The following is a 26,165-nucleotide window of genomic DNA, read 5'->3' on the forward strand; positions in this document are numbered from 1 at the left end:
TACAGTAAACCACACGAAAACCAGAGAGAGGGAGAGAGAAAGAGAGAGAGAGAGAGGGGGAGAGAGATGGCAGATACACTGAGAATCTGCAGCGTAGATAATCAAACCCTTTATTGTCTAAGTTACATTAGACTTGCAACACCATAAAAACCTGTAAGAAGAAGAAACAGTAGATTGGTAGAGGTAGTAGAAAGTCCCTGTAACAGTCATAAAAGGGCTTTACAGGAGCGTGTCATGCCAAAAAAAGTTATCACGTTGCTTAAAAGAGCTGATCAAAGCCCATTGACTAAATAAATAAGGAACACAACTCATTTTAAATACTATGGCCTAACTAAAATAACAAATCAATACAATACAATGATAAAGAAGAAAAAAAGAAATTGTGGGATTTGCCTCTGAAAACAGATGGTCTTTAAGGTTGGTTTTCCCCCACCCACTCTTATTTCTTGTTTAATTAAGTGAAAATCTCATTTCTGTGCTATACACAGCATATAATTATTTAAACTGATTTCCCCTACTGTTGTTCTTCATGGAGCTAAATTATGATTGTAAACTTTGCTGATTAGTACCCTGGTAATGGCAGTGACAGCACTAGCTTCTCTGTCAGAGATTCTGGAAGAAAAGCTCCAGAAAAAAAAGCTTTTGGCTCTAAATATTAACTCAGATTTTCTAGATCAGCTTGCAAACAAATGCAATTTAAAAAAAAAAAAAAAAAAAGGGGGGAGAAATTACAAATGTAGACTACACTTTTGTGCCATTTTGGGTACAGAAGAGTTTTTAATAACTAAAACACAAACAAATAGGCTAAGCAACTAGCTTTTGTGCATTCCTGAACTGCATTACTTTCACTCATGGAAAATATGACTCAGAAAAGCAACAAAACAGAAGCACAACAACAACAAAAAAGAACACAAAAAACCAACCCAAACAAAACAAACTGAGAAAGCTAGTGCAAACCCAAAATGATAATCATTAAGCAACACAGCAAAATATTTCATTTTTTGTTTTTTTTCTCTTTTTTTTTGGTGTACAATGGAATGTGTCTATGCGACCTCCCTCAAAAATAACTTCACAGAACAGTTAATTACAGTCACTTATAAGTATTTGCACAGACATTCCTAACTACACCGAGACTTACAGAGAATTCTGGTATACATCTGGTGTAATAGCATAAGGAAAAACTAGTTTAAAAAAAATACATAAGAAAGTTAATTTGCATTGTTGCAAGTGTTGCGAAGTAACAAAAACTGTCAAGTAATTTAAAACAAGTAACAAGTAGTATCCAGAACCAATTGCTGACTAGATTTTTTTTTTAAAAAAAGCAACCCCCCGCCCGCCAAAACTGTTAGAACAGAAAGATCACGCTTTTTTTCTGATTTTTTTTTTTAAACAAATCTTTGTGTCAGAAGCCCATTTCTACAAAAACAGCACTATTCCGTTATTGTATTAAGTAAACTGTTGCTCTCACCTGTATTAAAGGTTAGCATAATTTCTGTACATGTAAAATTATTGCTTTGTTGAAAAATATATTTAGCATGCTAGGGTTTTCTTTTTAATCCATTTCCTGCCTTTACAAAATGTTACAATTTAAAAAAAACTAGTAAAGCTTTTGCAAAAATTTTCACAGAACATTTTCTTTCAAGGCAGCAGTAACTTTTGATAATGCATAAAATTATATGTGCAAAATCTGAAACTCTCAGAAATATTACCATCACACATAGTGTCACAGCAATAAGAAAAGAAAATATTTATATCTGTGGAATACATTTTTAATTGCTTACACCGCACGGTTTAACAACCTGTTATGTGCCACAACCCCACCTTGAAAACTTGCAGTTAAAGAGTTACTGTAGAAGAGGTATATAAAGCTTTTTTTTTTTTTGCCTTTTTTTTTTTTTCCTAACACCACCAGTGATCACCAAGTACAAGACATGACACATTTATATGAACATTAACCTGCCACCACAAAAGAAGTTCCTCGTCTTTCCGAAACGTCATCGGGCCCAGGAAAGGAGAAGTGAACCCGCCGAACCAAACGCAGGAGCAGAGAGTACTGTATGGGCCCAAGGGCTGCCTCAACTTGTTCAGTGACACCTTTTCTCTTCTAAACATACAGATCAGCGGCGTTAGAGAGCTGAGCGTTTTGTTTTGTTTTATTAATTTTTTTTTCTTAACATGAAGACTTCCTTTGTGACCAGGTCGAAGAAAGTAGCCCTGTTACAAAAAAAGGTCCTGAGAGTAAAACACAGAAGCCTGGTGTTTTTTTTTTTTTTTTCTTAGTGTTCGACTAGCTTTTCTTTTCCAAAGCAGAGTAGAAGCTTTTCTCTGGAAGTGTTTCAATTTCCATATTCACATACTATTAATGGTGCGCAGTCAAGAGCAAGAGCACTAGAAATGCAAGTGGTCCCCAAACTGTAATGAAACAAACTATTGCAGAATGACGGTCTTTCTCTTTAGTCCCTTTAATCCTTCATCAAGCATTGCTTTCTCAGCACCGAATGCCACCTTTTCCCCGCACCCCCCCTTCTTCCTCTCTCTGTTTTGTTTTGTTTTTTTTTTTCTAATTTGCTTTTCAGCATGACAGGCAGTGGCAGTTTCATTAATTAATACTTCTCCAGCCCTCGAATCCACTGCTGTTTTTCAAATGTATCAAATAGTCATTGTGAGCATCAGGGAGGTTTTTGTTACAGTGCTTAACTTCTTCATGCTGTCCAAATCACATAAAGTTTAATTTTTCCAGTGTCTCAAACTTCTCTTGATTAATATAGATGCCTTGTGCTGCCACAGTGCTTGCCAACTCCACTGTTTATTATAAAGGAAATAAGGAACCATGGGACTGATTAGTACGTCAATTTATATATATCTTGTGTAGCATCTTCATTTATTTTAAAATGATTAACAGCGCAGAGGCACCCCCCTCCTCGCAGAGCGCTGGTTTCAGTCCTGCGCAGCGGCTGCGGGCGAGGCGATGGCTGGCAGGGAGGCTGCTCGGTAGCCGCCGGGGCACGGGGGGCCGCCGGCACTGCCCGTCGGGGTGGGGGCCGCTGGCCCAGGGGCTCCTCTGCCGGGGCTCTAGGTTCCCTTCCGGAGAGGCAGCGTGTGGGCGACCTCTGCACCTCCGTGGTCTCTCCCCTGCAAGAAGGACGAGACAGAGAAAAGCTCATTCTCGCCTCTGCTCCCACGCGCAACCCTCCAGCAAGCCCCTGCTGGCGTTCGTTACCCTTTATTAGCATCACCTACGTTCATTTTGGCCCCCCACATCGGAAGTTTTTTGGGTTTATTTTTCATCACCTCCAGCAAGACAAAGCGTGTCAGGCCCATACAAAGTCCCTGACGGACTAGAAGAGCAAGTAATAGCGTCTGATGGGGCAGTTCAGAGAAGGCTGAGAACAAGGAGGGGAAGAAGAGGCCTCCAAAAAGCAGAATTTTGAGATAGCCCAGACAGATTCATAACTAGACCAGTGTTTTAAAAAGGCTGAAGTTTGAGGTCACAAAAGCAGCTAAAAGAAGAAAAACTGAATTCTTGCGCAGGTCTGTCAAGTACTAAGGCGGCTTTTTTTCCGCCCTTGTCATCTTCCTTTTATTTTTTTTTAGCCAATTTTCATGAATAATTACCATGTTGAAAAAAATAGCAGGGATATTCTAAAATCAAGTGAAATTAAAGATAACATCATGAATAAGCGGGAGCCTGCAGCTCCCAAGAAAAGCTTTAAAATGACATTTAGAACATCACTGTCGGAACAATGCAGTTTACAATCCTGATCCTAAAACAACATGGCAAGATTAATCTTACATAAATGCATTATCCTTAAGCTAAAGTCTTGATGAAGTGAAACAGACCATTTTAAATTAATGCAACATAAAATACAGCACCCATGTAAAATCCAAGCAAGTTTCAAGCTGTGCCTATGGCAGCCCTCGAAATAGCTAAAGAAAGCCCAGCTCTGGTTGACATAATGTATTAAGTGCATCTCTTTTGTTAATAGATTTAGAAAATTCCTAATTAAACCTGGCCTGAGATTCATGACATTTACCAGTCAAAGTTTGGTTTAAGTCGGAAAGATTTGCAACAAAATTAAAGAAAAAAAAAGCTGCTGTACAGACGGCAGTATATTTGAAATGTAGGAAACAGTAACTGAATGAGAGATGTGATAAAACTTCCTTAGTTGGATGCTGAATTTCCTGCAGTAAACCAAGAAAGATGCTTTACATTTTTGCGCGGCTGCATCATGCCTGAGAGACAGAGCCACAATTCCAGGAGGAGGCATTCATCATTAAAACGTCTCGTATCGAACCGGCTCTACGTACACGGGGGAACGCAGCAGGGTTTCGCCAAGCCGGGAAAAGGGAGGGAGGGATGGAGAGAGGGAGGGAGGGAGGGGAAGGGGATGGTAGGCGCCTCGGCCCAGTTTCCCTGGGTAAGAATTGAAAAAAGGGGTGTCATTTGGGGTGCTTTTTTGGGATGGGCAGCCTGGGGGGTGCTGGGCGGCAGAGGGGTGCCCCGCAGGTCCAGGTACCATCCACCCACAGACCATGAAAAAGGGTAATCCATCCTCCTCCCACCTGGCAGGGAGGCGCAGAGGGATCAGGGCCAGTGGGTGGGTGGACGCCACGGCAGTGCTCCCAGTTTCACCAGGCAACAGCACCTGAGCTTCACGCGTGCCAAAACGCACCCAATGGCTCACCCGCTTGTACTCACACCAGCCCGAGGGGGTAGTCAGATTTTGCACCAGCTGACACACAGCCGGACTGAATTCTTCCCGATGCAAAACGTTTACCAGTTTAAAAAGTAGGCTTTCTTTCCTTCCGGCATTTTGAAGGGGAAAACCAGATCTTTTCTTAAGTGAAACCTATAGCTTCCATGCCAAAAGCTGCTTTCATACCAACTTCTAGTGCTTTTCACCAGTTAATAGGAAAAAAATCAGTTTGTGTGCATGTTAAGATACTGGAGACAGATTATCGCGTGACATATTGAAATAAATTGCAATGATCTGTTTGGAGCACAGATACCGCTCCAGTTTGCTGGCAAGGGGGAAGTGTTGGGACAAGAACTACAGCTGCTAATCCTGTCTATAACGCTCAGAAACTAACGGACATACAGTACATGCATATTACTCAGATGCCGGTACAGCAGCTTCCATGATTCCTTGATTGTTTGCATTATAATCTCCATATGTATGAACGAGACAAATTAGGTTGCCATTTATTTGTTCATTATCTATTATTTTGATTAATGGAATTCTTGTTCTCAGAATAACTATTTAAAAATAACATTTGCAATAATGAGGACTGAACTATTAATCATGGTCTTTAGCAGAAACTCTGCAAGGAACTGGGGCAAGACATTTCGTATGAACAAATGTCATAAATAGGACTTCTAACAGACAGCGCTAAAATTTCAAATGCAAATAAAGCCCAACCAAACCCAACTAAACTCAGAAACCAATGGTTTAAGTAACTTTTAAATATGTTCTTATTTTTTTGCTATTCCCCTTCTCTCCAAAGTTGCTTTAGGACAAGCAGGGCTGTAGTGGTGCTGGACTATAAAAACATTAGAGGTAACAGATGCCCCCAGCCCTTCTCCCAAACTCCCTTACGATATATGTGTGTGTGTTTATATATATATATTAAAAAAATAACATATATTTATTTATTAAAAAAATATATATATAGTGTTTTCTTGATGGTTCTTTCCAATCTGTCTATCAGCCAAATTCTGACTATTCGCATTTATGCTATCTCAAGTATTGAACACTGCAAGAAATAGTATTTTAAAATACTAACAGTGGAGAAAATTAAGGCTTACGACTCCTTAATGAAGGTGGTTTATCCCTGTCACACAGGACCCACTGCACACCTCTCTCTTCAGTGAATGAGGCCCAAGAGTGGTGGTGCCCACAACTCTTTCCCAGAAAAGGACCATCACTGCCTTCTGGCATGGGGAAAGCTTCAGCCAGACATAGCCATAATACCAACACTTTGCTTTTTTTTCTGGGCTGTAGATTTTAATTGATTTTCTGTGAGTAAAAGGGTATTTTTCCGGAGAGGGAAAAGGTTGGAGTTCTGGGGGTTTTGCTTGCTTCACTCGCACGAAAGGCAGAGAACTTGGTGTCTCTGGCTCCAGCACTGCAAATCTGCTTCACATATTCTCAATTAGACAGAACTATTCCTCGTTGCTAACCAGTAAATCATGCCTTCTGAACACCCAATAACTTGTCCCTTAACATTTTTAGAGCATACTGTAGCACCGACAGAGGATAAACTATATTCCTAAAGCGGGCCAAGTTTTTATATGTTTTTAAAAACGCAGCAGCAGCAGAAGTTAAACGCAAGGCATGTGTATTAGAAATTGCTACACCACTGCTGTCACCCTTTTGCAAAAGGAGGCTAGAGACTGAACTCCTGTGCCACTGAATGCACTTGGGAATTCTGGCTGCAACGCTGCAGCGCCAGGCAGTGTCTCTGAAATGTCCGCATGCTTTAGGAGAGCTTTGCTTTGAGAGCTGCAGCGGCTTCAAGATATGCGCGGTCGCAGGGACCCTTCCGAAGGGGAGCCAGTTTTTGTCTTACCATGTATAAGCAACTGGAGCTTAGGCGAATTCATGCCTACTAAATCAGGTCTTTGGATGCTGCTTAGTGTATTCCAAATTAAGATACATATTCATTGTGGATAAGCAAGCTTAATTATGGATATATTGGGATATTTAGCATTTATAAAAATATTCAGAATATTCATTACATTTAATATGGCAGCATTTCAAGAGAATCTACATGACTTTGCACAGATTGTATTGACTTGGGGTATGTAATGAGCGTTTTTTGTCCTTTAGACAAAGAAGAACAGGAAATATTCCAGAGTTCATGGTAAATTCATTTGATGTAAAAATGTCCTCCTCTGGTTTTTTCAAAGCAGTCAGGTAAAAGTAAGAAACCACAGTAAATAATGTTATGAAGGAAATGAACATCTTATTTCCTACATTTTGTTTATATTTCATTGGTGCTGATAACAAAGTATGAAATACAGCCCAGTGCTAATATTATCAAAACTGGGTGTGTATGGTCGTCTTTACACACCCCTATAGGTGGCCTGCTTTTCAGTGATGCTGAACACCTGCATCTCCTGCCGGTGATTCACCACCATAAAGCAGGTTTCCTATTTAGACACCTAAATATAGATTTAGCTGGCTCATTTTTAAAAAGCGTGGCTGTAGACCCTATTTTTAACATTCGGAATTAGAATTACTCCGTGAGAAAACTGCTACATAATGTATCACTGTTGTAAGCTACTATGCTGGGGGATTTTAAAAGCCCTACCTAACATTCTTTCATAAAGGAAGCCTTCAGAGATGATCGTCTGGTTGACTACTGAAGGGAGTGGGGGAACTGTGAAATACTACTGTTAATATTTTTACTCTTTAGCAGACTACTCAGGGGAAGATATTTTACCTGTGAGGAGGAAACATTATGTAAAGTGAATCCTTTCCACTTAACATTAAAAAAACCACCTTTCATTCTCAAGCTACCGTACGTGGCAACTATTGTTTCTTGCTTGGAGCATGTGCATGGCACTTCTGTAACTTGAACTGACTTTACACCATAAACTCTCATGAATAGATCTGTCCCCAATTAAGAAACGAAATGAAGACACGGAGTGACAATGTTTAAAGTGGGAAATCATAATGTTACCAGAATGCTGCAGGCATCGTTCTCAGTGCAAGCTTGTTTCTGCGCTTCTAAAGGCCCCTACAGCTGCAGGTAGAAATGAGCATGTTCCCTCTCTAACGCCCAGGGACTGTGCAGGTGGAGGAGTCTTCTGGGGGAGTGCAAAGCCTGCTCACGATGAGAACAAGCAAAACGGCAGACAACTGAATAATCCTTACCGACACAGACGCTGACAAACTGAGACAAAGGCTGATACTGAGAAGCAAACAAGACAAAAGAAAGGGAACTATCTGCTGGAGAAGTGATCATACCGCAGCTTCTGTGGAAGAAATACTGACTGGCAAGAGATGAAGCGATTCATGAAGCTAACCCCTACCCAGTAGTATTCTGCGGCATTGAGAGATGTTGTAATTTAATCAAATACTTTGAAGACAGATTGACACGGACTGAGACTGCAAGAGCAAACTACATTTGCCGTGGAAGAAGTTAGTCAATAAATTCTGGCATAGCAGTAGTTTACAAAGACAAGATTATGAGTAAATTTATTGTGCAGTAATATAACCCAAATTACAAAACGAGTCCAGATGTGGACTGAGCTGCCACATCTCTTTTTTGACAGATACAACCATTCCATAGTTTTTTGGAAAGGTATTTCCAACTGTAACCTTACATTGGCTTTTAGAGGAAAAAAGCCCAGATGCCTTCAGAATTTGATCTCAGCCACACATGAGGTAAAACCATGAGCATGAAAGATGAAAGAGCATTCTAAAGATGCTTCGGTTTACCAAATCTACATTACTAAACCAAGGAGAACCGAAGACTAGTTGAGCTAGTTTGCAGAGCTGCAGTGTTTCACTCTGTCACATATTTCTACTGAGAGGTATGTCCTTGCACAATTTTATTAGATAAGCATCACAAGGAGAACACTTTCATCTAGTTTTCCAACTATAGCACAACTTTGCTGCTACTGTCCCATGAAAGCAAAGCAAACGTTGCCCGCAACAACTACTGAAGTGCTTTGTCATCTTGAAAACTTTATGAGGTGAGTTATTGGCTGCTCCTATGGCCTGACAGCAACTCAGATACTCCTGTGGCAGTGGCTGGGTTCCCCGCATAGCCTTTGGGCCAGAAAGATGCAAGTGCAACAGAGAAGTTGCTAAGAGTCTCCATGAAGGCTGCAGCACGTGAACTATACAACGTGGTCGTGCCCAGAAAGCATGCTTACCGAGCAAGTAGAAACCAACTCATAAACTTCAGGAAGGCAGAACTAGCATGGAGATGCATTCTCTAAGCATGGTGAAACCACCTGCAATTGTTTAGCAGGAGACAGGAAAAGTGCTGTAGCCAAAATTAAACTAAAAACATGGATGAAAAGAAAAGTGAGCGATGCTGGAAGCAGCTTCACAATGAAAGAAAACCGTCCACGAGAAGGCATGCCCTGAAACCCAGCTGCCACGCTGGAATATGGAGTGGGAAGGTCCAGGTGATGATACTGGTCTCCAAAGACGTAAGATACATGAAACAAATTCAGTTTAATGGTTTTCTATATAACAGCTTTGTCATGTATAATTCAGAGCACTGAGAAGTGTTAGCTAAGATGGGAAACTCTGTATACTAGAAACAGGAAAGCACACTGCCACACAGAGTCCAGAGAAACGGGAGGATGAGAGCCTTTCAAAGGCCAGATACGGGATATCAGGGTACAAATACTCTTCAGAAAAATACAGCCTAAGCATTAATTGTAGTGGTGCAGCAGAAAATTTGTTAGTCGTAAAATCAAATTATTTCCAGGAATTCTTTATGTACTATCTCACTATTACATATCACTGTGCATTACAGAGTTAGCTATCCCACCCAGTCCCCAAATACATGTTTACTTTAACACTAGCTACCTGCTCTACAATTAACTGAGTCTCTATATAATAGACTTCGATAAAACGCTTAAAAAATTTAAGAGGTAAAAATCAAGCAACACCGTTATTATTTATACATGTTATAAAACAGTCAGCGCTTTAGTGATGAGTATCACTGTGCCACTTTTTCCCAGCTACCACATTAAAAACCAAACATCCAATTAATTGTAAAACATACTTGTTTTGGGGCATCTGCGGAGGTGGTGTGAACTTCAGTACCTCGGAGTCCATTAGACTCAAATACCACTGTGGGAACAAGGGGGCTTGTTAACAGATGAACATTCAAGCTTCGTTAGTGTGTGTACATTATTTGAGACCATTACAGATTAACCACGTTCAAAAAAAGACACCAGCTACTAGCCTGTGGCCGGAAAATACCAATTTACCGTAACACTTACTGTAAGAGAGTGTGCTAATGGCAGCCTAGGGCCACTGCCCTTTTTAATTCAGACTTCGGCGCTGAAGAAAGCAATCACTGACAACATTAATTATCAGTGTATGTGTAAAGGGACCCTCTTCTTGCATTACTTACCATTTGGCCTCTGTCATTTTGCATCAGACTGGCTTATGTATGCATCATTCACACTTTTCAAGAGGAACCCGCTAGTCTTACTGTCTCATGCAATGCTCAGGAGGTCTCTCGACACCGGTGGCTTTAGCCTCCTACAGCTTCAACCGCAGACCACGAGAGGTTAAAAATGGCTGGTAGGGATTTCCCATTTTAGGGCTGACCGGTCTGCGGAAAAATCTCGTTTCCCGCAAAAATGTTCCTGTCAACAGCAATGATGAGGCAAAACAAAGCCTTATGTTGTGCTGAAAGGGGTACTTTGATTTCAATTTGTGCTGGTGGCAACAGAATTCATTAGCATATTCATTTCTGAGTACCCTACTCTCTAATTAAAATAAAACATTTGCAAACAGACTCATCTTAAATGCATTGCAATTTTATGGAGTTCGGGCGGGGATCAGGTAAGCAATATCCGGAGAACAAGAGCAATAGTCATAAAAATAAAAAACCTGTCTATTAGATTTAGGTACTGGAATTACTTAGGTTATCATGGTATGTGCAGTGTAATTCTTGGCATTTTGTTAGCCGGATCCAAAAGCAGGCAAGCGGGAAAGGGAACAAGCAAGAGCGAGTGTGAAAAGGTACCTGTGTGGGACCTTTGATGAGTCCTGAGGTGACTGGGTTGGGTAAAGCATTTTCCACATTCTCTGCAGACGCAGTCTCCTTGGCGTGTTTGTGTCCTGAGCATCCCTGTAGTCGGGAGGGAGGGAGGAAGGGAGGGAGGAGGGGTTGAGGGGGAGAGGAGAGAGGAAAGTTGAGAAGAAAACATTATGCCAGAAGAAAACATCATTAGTATGTCTAATGTGTCATTATGTGAGGCTACCTTCAGGCCCTGGATGACAACTGTCAGCCTTCATCTAGGCACTGGCTGACAGGCCAGGCACACACAGGACTGCAAGAATGCATAAATTACATTGAATTAAAAAATGCTCCCCATGATGTGCCCGCACCAGGACTGGCATGTCAGGTGTGCGCTTTTCAGAGCAGCTGGATCCACTTCTCAGCCATCACCCAGCTTTGTCAAGCAGTACATCAGGCAAATCAAAGTGACTCCAGCGTGGCGGAGACAAGTCACATGGATAATAGGAAGTGAGTAGGACCAGAGCCCGACTGTCCCCCCCGGGCGGCAATACCTCAGAGACAAATGCAGAGCGAGCGGAGCCATCACAGACTGATCAAACCTTTCGCCCCTGCCTACCTGCCTGCCGGTGCTGCTTTGACCCCGGACCTCTGAGGCACAGACGAAAGACATCTGTGAATGAAAGTGTCATTCCGGACATTTTGAGCTGGTAGCAGCACAGCAGCCTTCCCCCAGCCCTGGGTAAACATGTTTTCTAGGCCATTAGCATTTGTGGGAAACCGCTCAAACCTCTCCTTTTTCTCCAAAGGTCAGTTTACAGCATCTGACTTAAAGGGCTGGTCTTTGTCTTTTTGCTGCTGATCAAAAAAGACACATTTGACTTTTATTGGGCTTTTTTATTATTTAAAAAAATACATTTGAACATCATTTTTTCTATTTTGGTAAAACACCCTCAGAAGGAAAGAGCTGATGTTTCCATTTGCCACTGGAATACTTTGGCTTTTAAAGAAATTCTCGGGGTTGTCAGCGGAAGTGAAGTTTCAGCTTTTCCTTCATTCCCCCCCGCCCCGTTACAGCATTTAAAAAGAATAAAATTCTGAACAAAAGAAGTGGCAACAAAAAAAACCAACCCACAATTGAAAAAAAATCAACTGCAGGATGCCAGAGCACTCACCCAAAATACAGATGCTGTATCTGAAAACGAATGGAAAAGACGACAGGCTGCCATTTACCCTGCCAGTATGGCACCAAGTGTCCTGCAATGTTTTTACCATAGCATATAGTGAAAAGAAATGTCTCGCTGGCAAAAAAAAAAAAAAAAAAAAAAAAAAACACACACAAAAAACCAAACAAAAACAAAACAAACCCCAACACCTCACAAAATTGTTTTCTCTTTTTATAATAGCACCTCCTGCAGATGGCAGCACAGCCTGTGTAATGTAGCTGAACACACACTCCCAACAACTAAGTTCCCCGCAGTCAAATACAAGATCATGATTTAGGGGCAAATCCAGATCACGTATACCCACACACGCACACCAAAGGGGAAAAAAAAAAAAATGACATAAATTTCAACGAGAGCTTCACTGTACTATAAGGTGACAGATTTGCCTTGTAAGGCAGTCAAGATTAAAGCAGATTTTCTAGTCTGTTACTAGAGTTTTCCCCTTACTGGCCAAAACTACAGCTGCTACAAAAGCGAAGCTGTGTGAAGTGTGTTGAGGGACCAGACATGGCCTTTGCCGGATCGCTGTGCTGGCCGCTGGACAGGCAGGGACAGGCAGTGCAGGGCTCTGGTACCAGCAGAGCAGCTCTCGGGAACCTCAGGAGACCTGGGTTCCTCAGGTGGTTTTCTGCCACCTCTGGGAAGACATTTAATCTCTCTGTACCCCAAGTGTCCCTCTGCCAAAGGTGAATATGCTCGTCTCAGCAGCCATTATGGGCCTGATCCGACAGCCTTCATGGAAGCGCTGCTCCCACTTGAGTCGTGCATGAGGGCAGGTCAAGGATACTGTTGTAAGCCCGTGTAACCTGTACAAACGCCAAAGGTGAGCGTGTTAGGACTTTCATCTAACCCCACCCTGGCACTCACTTTATTAAAAAGCACTCACTTATTTAAAAAGCAGGTGGAAAAAATGGATTGTTTCCAGGTATATTTGCCATTGTTGCATTTCCTAAGGAGCGCCATAAGGCTTTTGATAGTTCAGAGCTTTGAGGGATGGGCATCACCGCTGCAAGGCAATACCCCTATGAGTCATCACTCAGATTATCCTATATGTGAACAAAAGAGGGTAGATGACTACAGGTGTTAGCAAATTAAGGTAAACGAACGTCACCATCTGAATGGGAGCTCCTGCGAAACCGATGCTCAAAGCTGGTCTCAAAGGAGCCCCACAGAAAGAGTGCATCTGCTGCCATAACCCATCCTTTCCTAAGATGGTGATTCATGTAAATATCATGAATAAAATAAATAACTACTATTAAATATAACAATAAGATTCTCTCTACAAGCGTCTGGGAAGCTGGGCAACGTGAAACAAACCTAGCCTAAGCACAGCAAACTTTGGGTTTGCAGCTGTATCACAACAGCACGTACAACTCTTTTTTCCAAGGACACACTGGAATAAACACAAATGTAAAAGAAAGGATCCCAGAAATAAATCCAGCCATTTTAAAGGAAGTTGAACACCGCACTACCACACACTAAATATTCTAGTGTGATCTAAGATGAGGTCGTATACCAAACACCCAAGTCAAGTCTATCGTGAACAATCAACTGGGGGGGGGGGGGGGGTGGGGGGGAAGTGACAAACAGTATACCTAAGTGGGATTTCTGGTTGTCCTTTATGTCATGATTGCCATATTAAGACTAAACTGTATGATGCATACTGACTCAGAGGGCTCAGTCTAGGGCCATGTGTTATTTCAGACAAGGTTCATTTACCCTCCTCTATTTGCAGTTGGTAGGATCTCGTTCCTTTTGCCTGCAGCAGCTTTTTATTTTAGTGCTATGAAAAACAGCCATCATGCCAATTGGTCTGGAGAACCATCAACAACCTGGAAGTTGTATATAAAATGAAGACAAGCTACATAAAAAAAGAGGTTTCAAATTCTGAAAACTTGATTGCTATAAAACACTTGGAATGAAAGAAGAGATTTCAAAGCAGAGATAGGCACTAAATAACTTTCAGTTAAAGTGTCTCTGGAAATCACTGCCCAGCAAAAACATTTTGGCAATAAAATCCCTCTTTTAAAAAGCAGGTAAATAGTGACCTCCTTGGAAACCCTGTCCCTGCTTTACTTTGCCCCAGCGGTCCTCATGGGTTTTCTGGTGCCTGCATTCACTAAGCCAGCTTCTAGTTCCTCGCTTAGAAACACGGCTTAACATGGCTAGGACTTCACTGGATCAGTAAGACTTCTCTGAGCAGGCTGACACAATGTAGTATTAAATAAGATCAAGGAGGGAACCCATGTGAAGGTACCCCAAGCTGATGGTGGAACAATTAACCGGTATTTAGAGCAGGAAGTGGGCAGGGAAAAACTTCAAGCATTCCTAGGCACTGGGATGGCAAAAGCAAAGTGGGCTGGACTACAACAGGAACACTGACTCTGCAGTTTTAGAAACTGAGCATGTCCTCCACTGCTTCCTTAACGAAAACCAGGAGCCTGATGTTAGTTGCAATCATCACACAGCCTCTAGCCACCTGCGAAACAATCTACTCAACAGTAACAAGTAACAGCTGGCCCCTACGCAGCATTACTTTTTAAATGATTGAGCAAACCCGACAATGGAGTGGTTGAAAGGTGCACCTCTTGGACCATTTCGGATAGATTTTGCCCTCCTGTCTTCTTCTCCAAAAGGCCTTCCATCAAGACCTGACCAAACACTACGGCTCCTTCCATGCCTCCCAGCTGCCAGAGTGGTCAACTTGCACGCACGTTCTGGGCACTAGACCATAGCTGTCCTTAAAATACCAGCGTCCAAATGTCCTGGGTTTCATCACACTTGCAAAACGGGGTTAGAAGCTCCATTTTGCACATGCTTTTGACAAAAGAGAACAATGTCAGGTGAGGACACCAGAACACTGGTCTGGAATGCATGCTCTTTCTATGTGGAGTTCAGCTCTTGCACAACTTCTACAAAGAGAAGCAGCATATAAAAAAAAAAGGGAAGTTTTACAAATGGTGAGAGCTGGGACTATGGCTCCCATTCTCCCCCCCCATACACACACACACCCATCTCAAGAGTAATAAATCAGTGTGATTTTCAGTTTCCACCAAGACAAACTAATTCTGGCAGATCATCAAACAGTACGGTTTCAAATGCAAATACATAGGTTTCTCTCTCTTCCCCCCCCCCCTTTCTTTTTACATGGCAGTTGACTGGCAAGAGACAGAAGGAGAGCTCTGATACTTTTTTAGTCCCTGAACTTTTAAACTGGCTATTTGCACAACTGCCTTTCCTGCTTAGGTGAATTAGCAGCCACGTATTCGGCCCTACCTCTTTTTAATTATAAACATACAAACAGATCAAAAGAATCATTTGAAAAATAGGATAGCAGTCTTTGATACGGACAAGGAAGATCTTAAGACTTTTGTCAAGAAAGACAAAGGACACTGACAAGTGATTATCTCTCTCTATTGTTGGAAGACTTGTTTGCAGAAAAAATTGAACAAAACCTCCAAAATAACATCACAGATAAGCCCCAGAGGATGTTTATTTTGCCCGAAGCAAAAAGATGATGATGTGTGCCAGCACCAGCATATCAGGGGGATCTTCGTGTGACAGCACATCTGTGTAACTTGAGCCTGCTGGAAGGGAGGGGACAAAGGAACAGTAATACTCCAGGTGGAACCAGATACATTTAACCTGCGACAGAGATGTCACACAGTGCAAGAGGGGGAGATCTGTAACGTTAGAGATTGGCAAACAAACCTATTCAAGCCTATCCAGAAATGATAAAAAAAATGAACTTGTAATCCCAACCGTTAAAGGGAGAGAAGGAAGAAACTATGAAACAGCATGTCATGGCTCCAAATGCAGCAGGAACAAGCAAGCCATGTCCACAGCTAAGGAAGGGCTTGTGAAAATCTTACCTGTGTGGTCCAGGACGGGGCTGTTGGCACCACAGGTTTGGTACAATGAAGCAAGGTCCTTTGGAATGTATGTTTTAAAAATATTTAAAACGTCCAAACGTTTCTCATGCCCATCCGATCCCAGATCCTGTTTGCTGGAGTGTAAAGCCGGAGAAACTACCGTGGGGCTAGGCTGGGGCTGCAGCAGTGGACTTGCTCGTGCTACCGCTGTGCAGTTTGCCAATGTCCTCATCTCATTCCCAGCCTTCACGTGAGACTCCCTCTGAGGCACCGATGGCTCTTCGTGTTTAGTGTACTGCTCGCTTTTACACAGAGGATGATACTGTGGCGGTGGGTTGAATTTGGCCTTCATGGAGTCAGACACACAGTGCTTACCTGGAGGGGCAAAACTAGTACTTCCTTGGGGAACCATGTACTTTTCCACTTGCTTACTGTTGGTGGGCTGTGTGCTAGGCCTGGATATGACCGTCTGAGTAGGCGTTACACTTCTGCTATAGGCTCCCATTTGCATAAATTTGGAATTTGCTTCATATTTACTTTTTTGTTGTGCTGTTATGCTGTATTGCTCCTGGGAATGGTTTAACTTGGGCTGCCTGTACCCCTCTAGACCTGATAAGCGTGGACCACAGTGTCCAAAGGCATGACCGTCCTTTGACTGATGCGTACTCCCGGATTTCCCAGTCGTCCCAACAGAAAGAGAGTTGCTTTTGGACCCTGGCAATGCACTTGGCACTTGAGTGCGCGTAAATCTGGCAACGGGCAAAGGCTGGCATTCCTTACCGCCAAGAACAGGAGGGGGGCCAGTACGCCCACTCCTCGCCAGAAAGACCAGGTTGTTTTTAATACTCTTGAATCCATTCTGTTGAACCCAAGGGGGGACCATCGAGTTACAGCTGATTTTGTGCAAAATTCTTTTGTGCATCCACAGGACTTCAGGGTAGTAGGTCTTGTGACTGCAGAAAGGACACGGGTAGACAATTAAAGCAGCCTGCAAGGACGTATTCAGATTTTTATTGCATGAATTATCCCTTGTTGATTTTTCACTCAAATCGAGTGGAGCTACCTCTTGAGCTTCAGCACCTTTTTCTATCAGAGGATGCTCCCTGTTTAAGTCTAGCAAATTTTCTCTTGTGTGACTAGCCTGCAGTTCAAGTGACGTTTTCAAGTCCATAACCATGTTTGAAGATGTCTGGCCCACACCCGGATCAAAGCTAGCAATGCGACTGGAGCAAGGAAGCCCTTGGCTGTGGTGAAATGCTGGCATCTTGATGTCTGCAGAACATTTTACATCTTGGTATTTCGAAAAGGGCTGCTTGATGACACTCTCCAGGGCTGACACCAGGGCAGGAATCTCGGGTTTAGATTCCCTGGCCTCGTTTTCTCTGGTGTTGCGGCTTCCCAGCTTCGGGTGTTCATCCAACTGAGATGTTACCATCGGGGTTTCCTCTTCAGAAAAGTTGCAACGGTATGGCTTTTCATCTGAATGGGACAAACAAAAAACCATCATTGTCATTTTATGCAGAAAGGAGCCCGAAAGGTAGAGCAAAACTCAAGACTAGAGCAAAATAGCAGGAGAAAAAGCAAACTTTGGTATTAGTATTGTAATGACATGCTACAGACTAAATGTACTGTATAAGCAAGAAAATCTTGAAATAAGACAAAACAGTTCATTTTACTTTTAAAGATGATGGCAAAGTCTGGATAAACTCTCCAATGCCGCATGTTCATGACATTTTGAAGAAAGAACAATTCAATAATATACCCATGTTAAAATTCTGGGACTGTGAGAAAAATAAACAAATATGCAACCATTTAATGCTTTAACAAAAGCAAAGATAACGGAGCCAGATAAGACTGACCTACTTAAAGGTCTGTCAGTGCTTCCATTACAAGCCCCTATTTTCAAAGGGTTTATAACTCAGCAACAAAAATTGGCTCCACACAGAAATCAAGCATATAAGCAGGTACCGCATATAGAACAAACTGCTCGCTTAAGAGGGACTTTTGCAGTGGCCAAGTATAAAAGATGAGTTACGGAGGATGTAAATTTTGAATTTTCCACCCCTTAGTTTAAAGCTGATACTTCTTTTTTTCAACATACTTCCGTGTTTGAGTCAAACTGTAGGAAAATTTTATGACCGCTTGATCCACTGAGATAAGGAATTCAACATTTTTAGCCATTTAGATTACAGAATTCAAACCAGACTTTCGATTCTCCCACATTTTCTTCTTCACATCTCGGCTCTCCAGAGTAAATTTATCTACATAACACATGTCCTGGAAAGGGACCATACTGGGCAGTAATTAAAGCCATTTAGGGGGAAAGAGAAGAGTAGCATTTGTTTTGCTGGGAGCACAGCTACCTCTGCCCGCTCTCCCGATGCCGATCTCTCCAAGCCATTGAAGCAGCCATTGAATCCCTCCAAATCAGTTCACAAATCAATTCCACAGAGATTTTCACCACAGCAGTAATGCCTACTGCACTGAATCCATTTAACATGTAACTGAATTGAATCATCTGACAAACTTTCAGTTTCAATTAACATGTAGTTAATGAGCCACTGCCAGGCAAGTGTAAGGAGACCATGCTCCATCTAAAATGTCACCAGCCCAAAGTGATCACTGCATCCGTAGGAGGGGTGAAAACGGCAAAGGAGTGAACTGCTCTAGAGCTGCATATCCTCTCGCATCAACTCACAAAAGCCAGTGCTTCAGAAAATCAAGCGCTGTTGGTTAGTGCAGCGCAATGCCACGGGCATTATTCTGCATGGCGCAATGGAAGAAGCATGTCTTCAGCTGGAGTTTCACTGCAAATAAAGTCTACTTAGCCTCATCTTCAATTCAAGCAAAAAAATTCTTAACGTTTTGTTTAATTCAAGGTAATTAGGTTAAAAATAACCCACAGATTTGCAGCCTTGCAGGGCTGAGTGCTCACTCTGCCAATATTGTCTTCCTTTTAAATTCCCTAAGTGTGTAAATTCGGGGGGGGGGGGGGGGAAACGACACCACAATCCAGAAACTTGTTTTTCCTGTGTTGCAGGGGGGCAAGGCTTTGGGAAAGCACATGCCCAGCACTACTAGCCAAATTTACAGTTTAAAACAAAGACACTGCATGCAGAGGTGAAATCTGACACTGCACATCTGTGCTATTTTCAAAGCACATCTGTCAAAGCCCAAAATATTTGTGCTCTTAAATAAGACTTTAAGGCTTCTCTTTACGATCAGAAGGAGTGGCTCCTTTGATCATCGTAGTAAACAATAAAGCAAAGCAAAACCAAACCATTCAATTGTAGCAGTACTCAGCAGAGACTGAACCGACCTACTGGCTACGCTGAGCAGAGCAGGCAGAGGAGGGAGGTGGGGGACCACCACTAGCCCAGCTCCAGCTGGGGCTTGGAGGCTCCAGCTGCTCCTTGGTCCACCTGGGCAGCCGCGATGAAGGGGCAAATCGGCAGATGCCCAGAGTCCCGGGTTGCTCTGAGTACCTCAGACACTCCGTGATGCTTTCTGACTTGGTCAAAATATATGTACTGTGCTGTTTCAGCAGAGAGGACAAAGCCGAACAGGTGGAATGGGTTAGGTCTGGGCTTGGTCTCGAGGTCTGTGCTTGGGGAAGGGGGGAGGAGGAAGAGGCAGAGAGACAGACCACAGGGATAAAGCCTGGGACTGCACATCTAGAGGTGGCTACAGTCCTTTTAGCCCTATTGCTTTAATGCAGCCTCCAAAGAAAAAGGAATTTTCCAGGTGGAAAATGTAGCACGGAGTAGAAAAACGATGAAGGCATTTCTAAGGCGTATCTAGGGCTGCAGTTGCCACAATGCTAAAGGGATACGCTGTCAGTACAATATATAAAAATTTGTAAGGTTATTACAAAACAGAGCTTCTAACATCTCTTCGTAGTGTCTTGCTAGATTCAATTCCTCTGATGTCTCACACAAACAGTACTGAACATACCAGGAATAATTGTAAACGCTTAGATCAGGAGCCTCAATAGCAATATTTGTGTTAATTGCTCAAGCTAGGCTTCTAGAAAAACAAAACAAAACAAAACCACACCCCTACCCCCTTCCCCAAGATTTGGACAAACACGCTCTTCACCTGCAGGCCAACTCAAACTTCTTCACCAGCACAAAGCACAGCATAAGCTTTTCCCTAGCTCCATCCTGCTCTCCACCAGGGACCCGACACTCCACATACATCAACACCCAGGCTGAAATGTGCCATCCTTCCCGTCATGGGTGGTGGTCCAGGATGGGCGGCTGCAAGCAGGTAGCAGAAGCCAGGGGGAAAGAGGAGACACAGACAAGAGAAAGAAGAGATGGTATGCAACCCAATAATATAGGCAGAGCCTTTTTACAAAAATAGATTTAATTTATTTCTGCCTGCTCCCAGCCGCTTGCCCCAGCTGAAAAGGGGTACTAACAAACCTTTTAAATCACTGGTATAAAATATTGCTCTAACCAGCGCAGTGCAGGCATTACTGTCACCAGAAACTTTCAAGATTTTATTATGGCCAGGTCAAAGCAAAAAGCCATGAATGGGATGCCTTTTGCATGATCTCCAGGGACTATAACTCACATTTCCCTATTGCAAGAGTTCTTGTCTAAACATGCTCTCACTTTTTATCCTACAGTCCCTCTCATGGACCCAAGTTTGTCTCAATTCCTTTGTTTCTTACCCAAAACGGCCATTTACCTGTTGCATGTAAGAGTGATAAAGGTCCTTTTACCACATCCCTGAAACGTTACAGTTTTTCTGTGCCATGGATACCCAGCCAACAGCTGAAGCAGACCTATTTTACAAGATGGCCAGCTAGGAGGTGGCTGCTGATGCCATCTCGTGCCTTCAGTTTGACCATAGCTTCAAATACCGATGGCATCGCAGACCACAGGAGAGCAAAGCAGTGCAGCACTGAACACTTCAGTATACGGGAAGCCATGTCCCAGAAACACAGGAACATTCAGGGATTCAACCAATTCTTCAGAAACATAACTAATTGCCATCACTTAGTTACATATCTAACACAGGCAGATAAAAGTGACTCCCCTTCTCCCCACAGACACGTGCACCTCTTCTCCTTCTCCCCCTCACATGCATAAACTCCACTTGTTTTCTCCCCAGCTCTGTTTCTCCACAAAACCGAATTTCAGAACGGGCAGCACAGCTGTTTTAATTCATGAGGCTTCCTATAAAGTAAACCAGGCTACAAGCCCGAGGACAATGAAACCGTGATTTCTATTCAGAAGAGCAGAACAGGCTAGAAATTGGCCCCTTTTCTGGCTAGCATTACAGCACTAGGAGTCGAAGGAAAAGGAGCAGATGTGATGTGTTTGACTTTTAGTAAACATTTGATAGTGATTTGCACTTTGAGATGAGTGCTATGGCTCGATTTGAAAACTGACTGCAAATAAATCACGATAAAAGCAAAGGATAACATTGGAAGAAGGTGCAATATTGCAAAGACCTGTATTAGGTCCTGTTTCACTTGGTATTTTCTTTAATGATCCAGAAGAGACTCTAGACAGCATGCTAACTTAAATCTCCAGGAAATATCGCATTTGGAGAAGCTGCAAAAATAACGGGGACAAGGAAATAATGCACAGGGACTTAGAGGGAATAGAAATGCAGTCTGAAAATAATCAAATAAGATACATTTGGGGAAAAAAGCAGGCTAAGACAAGTGAAGGGAAACGATCCAAAAAAATCCATGCAGTGGGAGGGCAAAATCTGGGAAGCAGTGATGTTGAAAATAACAGATGTTACAATAGAGGTCAAGTAAAATATGAATGTACTCGGTAAGGTTCTTGAGCTTAGCTTTCACAAATATAAGTATGCATTACAAAAAAAAACAAACAACAAACTAAAACTACCACTCTGAAGAATATACTTACATGATGGCCATGCTGGTCGCATTTATATATATATATATATAAAAAAAAATAAATATAAAAATATATATATATTAAAAAAACCCAAAAAATATATATATATACACACCATTAGGTATATATATACACACACCAAAAAAACAGTAATGGGCACTATGTAAAGCCCACGCTAAGAACAATACAATGGGACATGGCAGGGGGAAGAAGGCAGAAAAGCAAGTTTGCAGCAGATAATTGAGGTCTTTTATCCTGTGAAAGAAGGTCCAACAAAAATACTCGATGCCCCCGGAATATCTGTGCAGATCTGCAAATACAGACAAGTCAGAAGGAGTTCTGCAACAGAAAAGTAACCAACCAGAAAACAAAGATGATGAGTTAAGTGTCCCTCACATGGCTGAGGGAAGATGGGAGGGTGACAGGCCAGTGCCTGCAGCCTCCCCAGGAGTGCCAGGCTCTAAAAGAGGGAATTATGTCATTCTGAGCACTGGAGTCTATCACAACAATCAGATATAACTGCACGCAGGAAAACTCACCATGAACAGGAAAAAACCCAACCCCAATTACGTGTATTTGCAGCTTGCAGAATGAATGCCAAGGGAACTGGTAGAACACCGCTTGGAGACTGTAAAACCTATATGGACAAAACATGGATTATCAACGCATGATAAAAATCCATCCTTTTCACAAGGAGGCAGAAAGCCTGACTTACTCTTTGGTCTACCAGCACAACAAACCAAAACCCCTCAATAAGCCAATATCCACGCACTACAACTGCATTGTAGACATATGGCAAAACCACCCTTCCTTTCATACTAATTCCCTATGTGGTTAGCTAAGGAAAAGACTCCTTGAGCATTCAACGGTGAGCCCACGGACCCTTCTTGGCAGATAGGGTTTATCATCTGAGTGCGGGTCGGGCTGTTCAAAGAGAGCCGGTATCTGTTTTGCAGAGGATGATTTGTCTTACACCATCCATGCCCCCTGTTCTAGCTGCTTGCATCTCTATTTCTTGTAGTCCACAAGCTATCCACCACCCCCTCTGCTTTCTGCTCTGGCTGCGTCACTCAGCAGATGCCAAACGTGGTGGCAAAGCGGGCTTGAAGTGAGAGACACCTCCTACAAACCCTCTTAGCTTTTCTTACAGCACAAGGCCACGTGCTGCAATGACAGTGGGAAGAAAAAGTTACGGTGTTTTGATACGAGATCCAGCTTCTCACCTGCAAAGTTCATCTTGCTTTACATGTTATTAGATGTTTTCAGACGGAGCTACACCAGCTCGACAATAATTCAGAAAAAGAAATGACCAAGGATCAGATTGGAGGACTCGGTACTGCAGGATGGGGCAGGACAGCAGGTAAGAGGGTGATGCTGAAGGGTAGAAAGCACACGATCAACTAATACCCCTGCTTCCTCTCGGACTAATTTTAGAACTGACAATGTTTTTGGCTGAGGTTTGATGTTTTTAACAGGGCAGAAATCCAAAGCAGCTCCTGAGATTGAGATGCTGGCTGATACAGATGGTTTATCAGTCCGCCAGCTCAACCCATCCTGCAGAGGTTTCACTTTGGCTATACAAGGGGGGACGGGGACTAACACCGTCCTGCGCCACAGCCCGGGAGTGCACAGAAAACAAGTCCCAGGCCCCCCAAAAAGTCCTACCTTCATCTGGTCCCAAGAGAGATGTTTCTGCTTTATACCGCACTGCTTTTCTGTATTATTTTTCAACAATTTTTTTTTTTCCTATCATTTTCATGGCTAGCTGCTGGGGAGTTACCTTTTCACTTCCACACCATCAGCTGTACATTTCTAACACCACCATACTTTCATCTTTAGCAAATAAAGGCAGATCATGGCTTTACCAATCAGAAATAGCAGCCCTTTGGTATAGCTTGCATTCATGGTCTCCTCCTCCTTTTCTAAACCTAAGAGATCCTAAAGTGATTTCTTACTGACTTTTTAATCTCACAGCCAACAATTTCAGGGCAAGGCTGCATGATGGCAGCCGTCAACTTGCAACCAAATACTTTTTGGGAAAGGATGTTGACTACGGAAAAGCATCGTCTCACAAGGAGAGAGAGGAGAACTGCAGTTTTGTATCCCTGGGTTTGGGGAGTGGGGCCAGGGAGGGGAAATTATTATCCAACCAAAGCAACATTAGGGTTTTTATGAACCTTAAGAGTAACAAAATTTAGCTTTTTTCTTGTACTTTTCTTCTCGAACAGTAATACCACCATGCCATGGTGGCATGATGCCATGATGACTAAATGACTAATGCTTGGAGCCCTAAATTCAACTTCTATTATGACCACGCTATTTTTCAGCTGTTTTTCTTGCACATTTGTGCAAGAAAATTCCTGGAACTAGAACATACAGATTTATTCCAAAGTCCTGTTTGCTTCATTTCACTAACTTTACCCTCCACAATTTCTAGCTTTACCCGCAAGTTCCTTTTCCCCCTTGCTGTGAAACGCTTAAAACACCGTACCTCCATGCCCCGAGCGTGCAAATAGCTGAAGGGCCCTGTTATATTATTCACCTGCTTCCCTCTGCAGAACTGGGGGACACTGCAGGGGATGAAAGCAGGACAGGGCCAGCCGAGCACACCGCTCCTAACACTCCCCAGTCTCCATTTGACTAATCTCTCTGGCATTGTCCGGGAGGACACCTGCTGCTTGTGAAAACAAAACCCACTGAGCTCTTACAATCTGGGCAGCAAAAAACATGAATAGGCAACCATCAAACTAATTCAATAAAGTTTGTTCAGTTCTGGACTGCACATGTTGAGGGTTTTGAATTATTTTAGATTATTGTTATCTTATATAATGCATAATTTTGAATTTTGGAAAGAATCTGAAAGGTCACTGAAGTGATCGGGGAAAAAAACACAAAAATTTTAGTTGATTAAATTTGAAACTTAACCTTTTAAGATGAGTGAAATCTGAGTCTGAGAACAGTTACGGTACAGCACACAAAAGACCCCTTTCTACAAGGTATTCCCTAGCTCAGTAAAATTACAAATTCCTTTGCACAGCAGAAATGCTTTAGAGTTATGTCACACTTCAAGGAACACTTTTTTTTTTAAAAAAAAAAAAAAAAAAAAGCCTGAAACCATCCCCCATCCACACAGCCACAGATGCAAATGCCAGCAGGGTTGTTGGAATTTCAAGCACAATCTGTGAGTAGGCACCAATGAAGTAACTGAGGAAATAGGTGGCAAAGGGTATCAGGTCCAAAATCTGTTGGGCTGAAGTCTGAAATGCATGTTGTTAGGTACCAGAGGCATGATGAAAAACAAGCCCGAAGTTCACAGTAACCTTTATCTTTCCAGCTACTTGTATGTAACTTTTCCTTAAAGAGTATTTGGCTTTGTTGTTATCTAGGGTACCGATGCTACAAGCCTCCTAACGGCCAACTGGCTGCAAGAGCAGCTCCATGTGCAAATTACTCCACCTTGTTCTCACATAGTATCTTTTCCATCACCCTCAGCTTCGCACAGGTGCGCATCAAGTGCAAAAAGCTTTGTGCTGAAGCCCAAACGCAAACTCTCTTCTAGCACCAAGTGCTTTGGGGACCTGCCTCCCAGATATCAGCCCTTCCAGAGTCAACACAGACTTTATGTGAAGGTGAGGGAAGGAAAGCATCCACAGCAGAGCACGCAATGAAGTGAAAGTGCACGTGTGGGTAAAATGGCTGCTGCTGGCAGTGTGCCACGGACACGACATTTCCAGTGTTCATCACATCTCTCTGTACCTCCTTTTTTTTTTGACACGTCATTGTATACATGGTGCATAGGAATTCTGGGTAGCAGCAGAGCTAACGATGACTTCCCTATCCTTTCACCTCTGTATTTCTCACACAGGCCCATGAGGGTAATCTCCGCCCAGCAGCAGGGGAAAAGCCCCACAAAATAATGTGTGCTTATCTGCAGGCAAAACTGTAGCTCCTGTTATCAGAGTATATCCAGGAGCCCATTTCACCCTTTATCCACACTACCTTGACCCCATGGTAGTTAAGACTTCAGTGGGGCTTTTGCCGGTTGAGAAGAAAGCTTGTTCTATAAATAAAGAGCTGAGGGGAGGTGATACCAGTCTGTCCATCCTCACGCAGCGAGGCTGCAACTAATACATCCAATCCCCGTGCTGTTGCCGCATCCTGCTCGCATCCCCAGCACAGCCCCTTTCTGGGACCGGGGACCGGACTTCCCAGTCATGCCCCACAGCCCTCCTTTGCCCTGTGAGCTTCAAGAGCATCCCGACGTCTTCCCATCTCATGAAGGGCTGCTCCAGCTACAGTCGGGCAAAGCACGGTGCCGAGAAACCGAAGTGAGTTGTGCACCTTACGCATGGCTTTTGCAACTCTGTCCTCACCTCACAAAACTTCAAACCTGCTTTTCTTCCTCTAGGATATGCAACGCCAAAGTGCCCAGGTGGGTGCAGAGGAAAGGGTCCATCAATCCC

At 42.9% G+C, this 26,165-nt stretch overlaps 1 protein-coding gene across 3 annotated transcripts in view; it reads right to left on the reverse strand.

The window, feature by feature from the left end:
* Nucleotides 1-704: 704 nt before the first annotated feature.
* Nucleotides 705-26,165, reverse strand: part of ZNF516 (zinc finger protein 516) — an 83,319-nt gene continuing 57,858 nt past the window's right edge. Inside the window, exons 4-7 of one of the 3 annotated variants that reach the window (XM_054190648.1) lie at nt 15,821-17,299; nt 10,729-10,833; nt 9,754-9,821; nt 2,929-3,132 (exon numbers count right to left, since the gene is read on the reverse strand). In XM_054190648.1, the coding sequence (XP_054046623.1) occupies nt 3,073-3,132; nt 9,754-9,821; nt 10,729-10,833; nt 15,821-17,299 (1,712 nt within the window). In that variant the 3' untranslated portion in view covers nt 2,929-3,072. The other 2 variants (XM_054190647.1, XM_054190649.1) reach the window with 2 other exon arrangements.

This window comes from Rissa tridactyla, chromosome 2 (assembly GCF_028500815.1).
Source record: "Rissa tridactyla isolate bRisTri1 chromosome 2, bRisTri1.patW.cur.20221130, whole genome shotgun sequence".
NCBI classification, from domain to species: domain Eukaryota; kingdom Metazoa; phylum Chordata; class Aves; order Charadriiformes; family Laridae; genus Rissa; species Rissa tridactyla.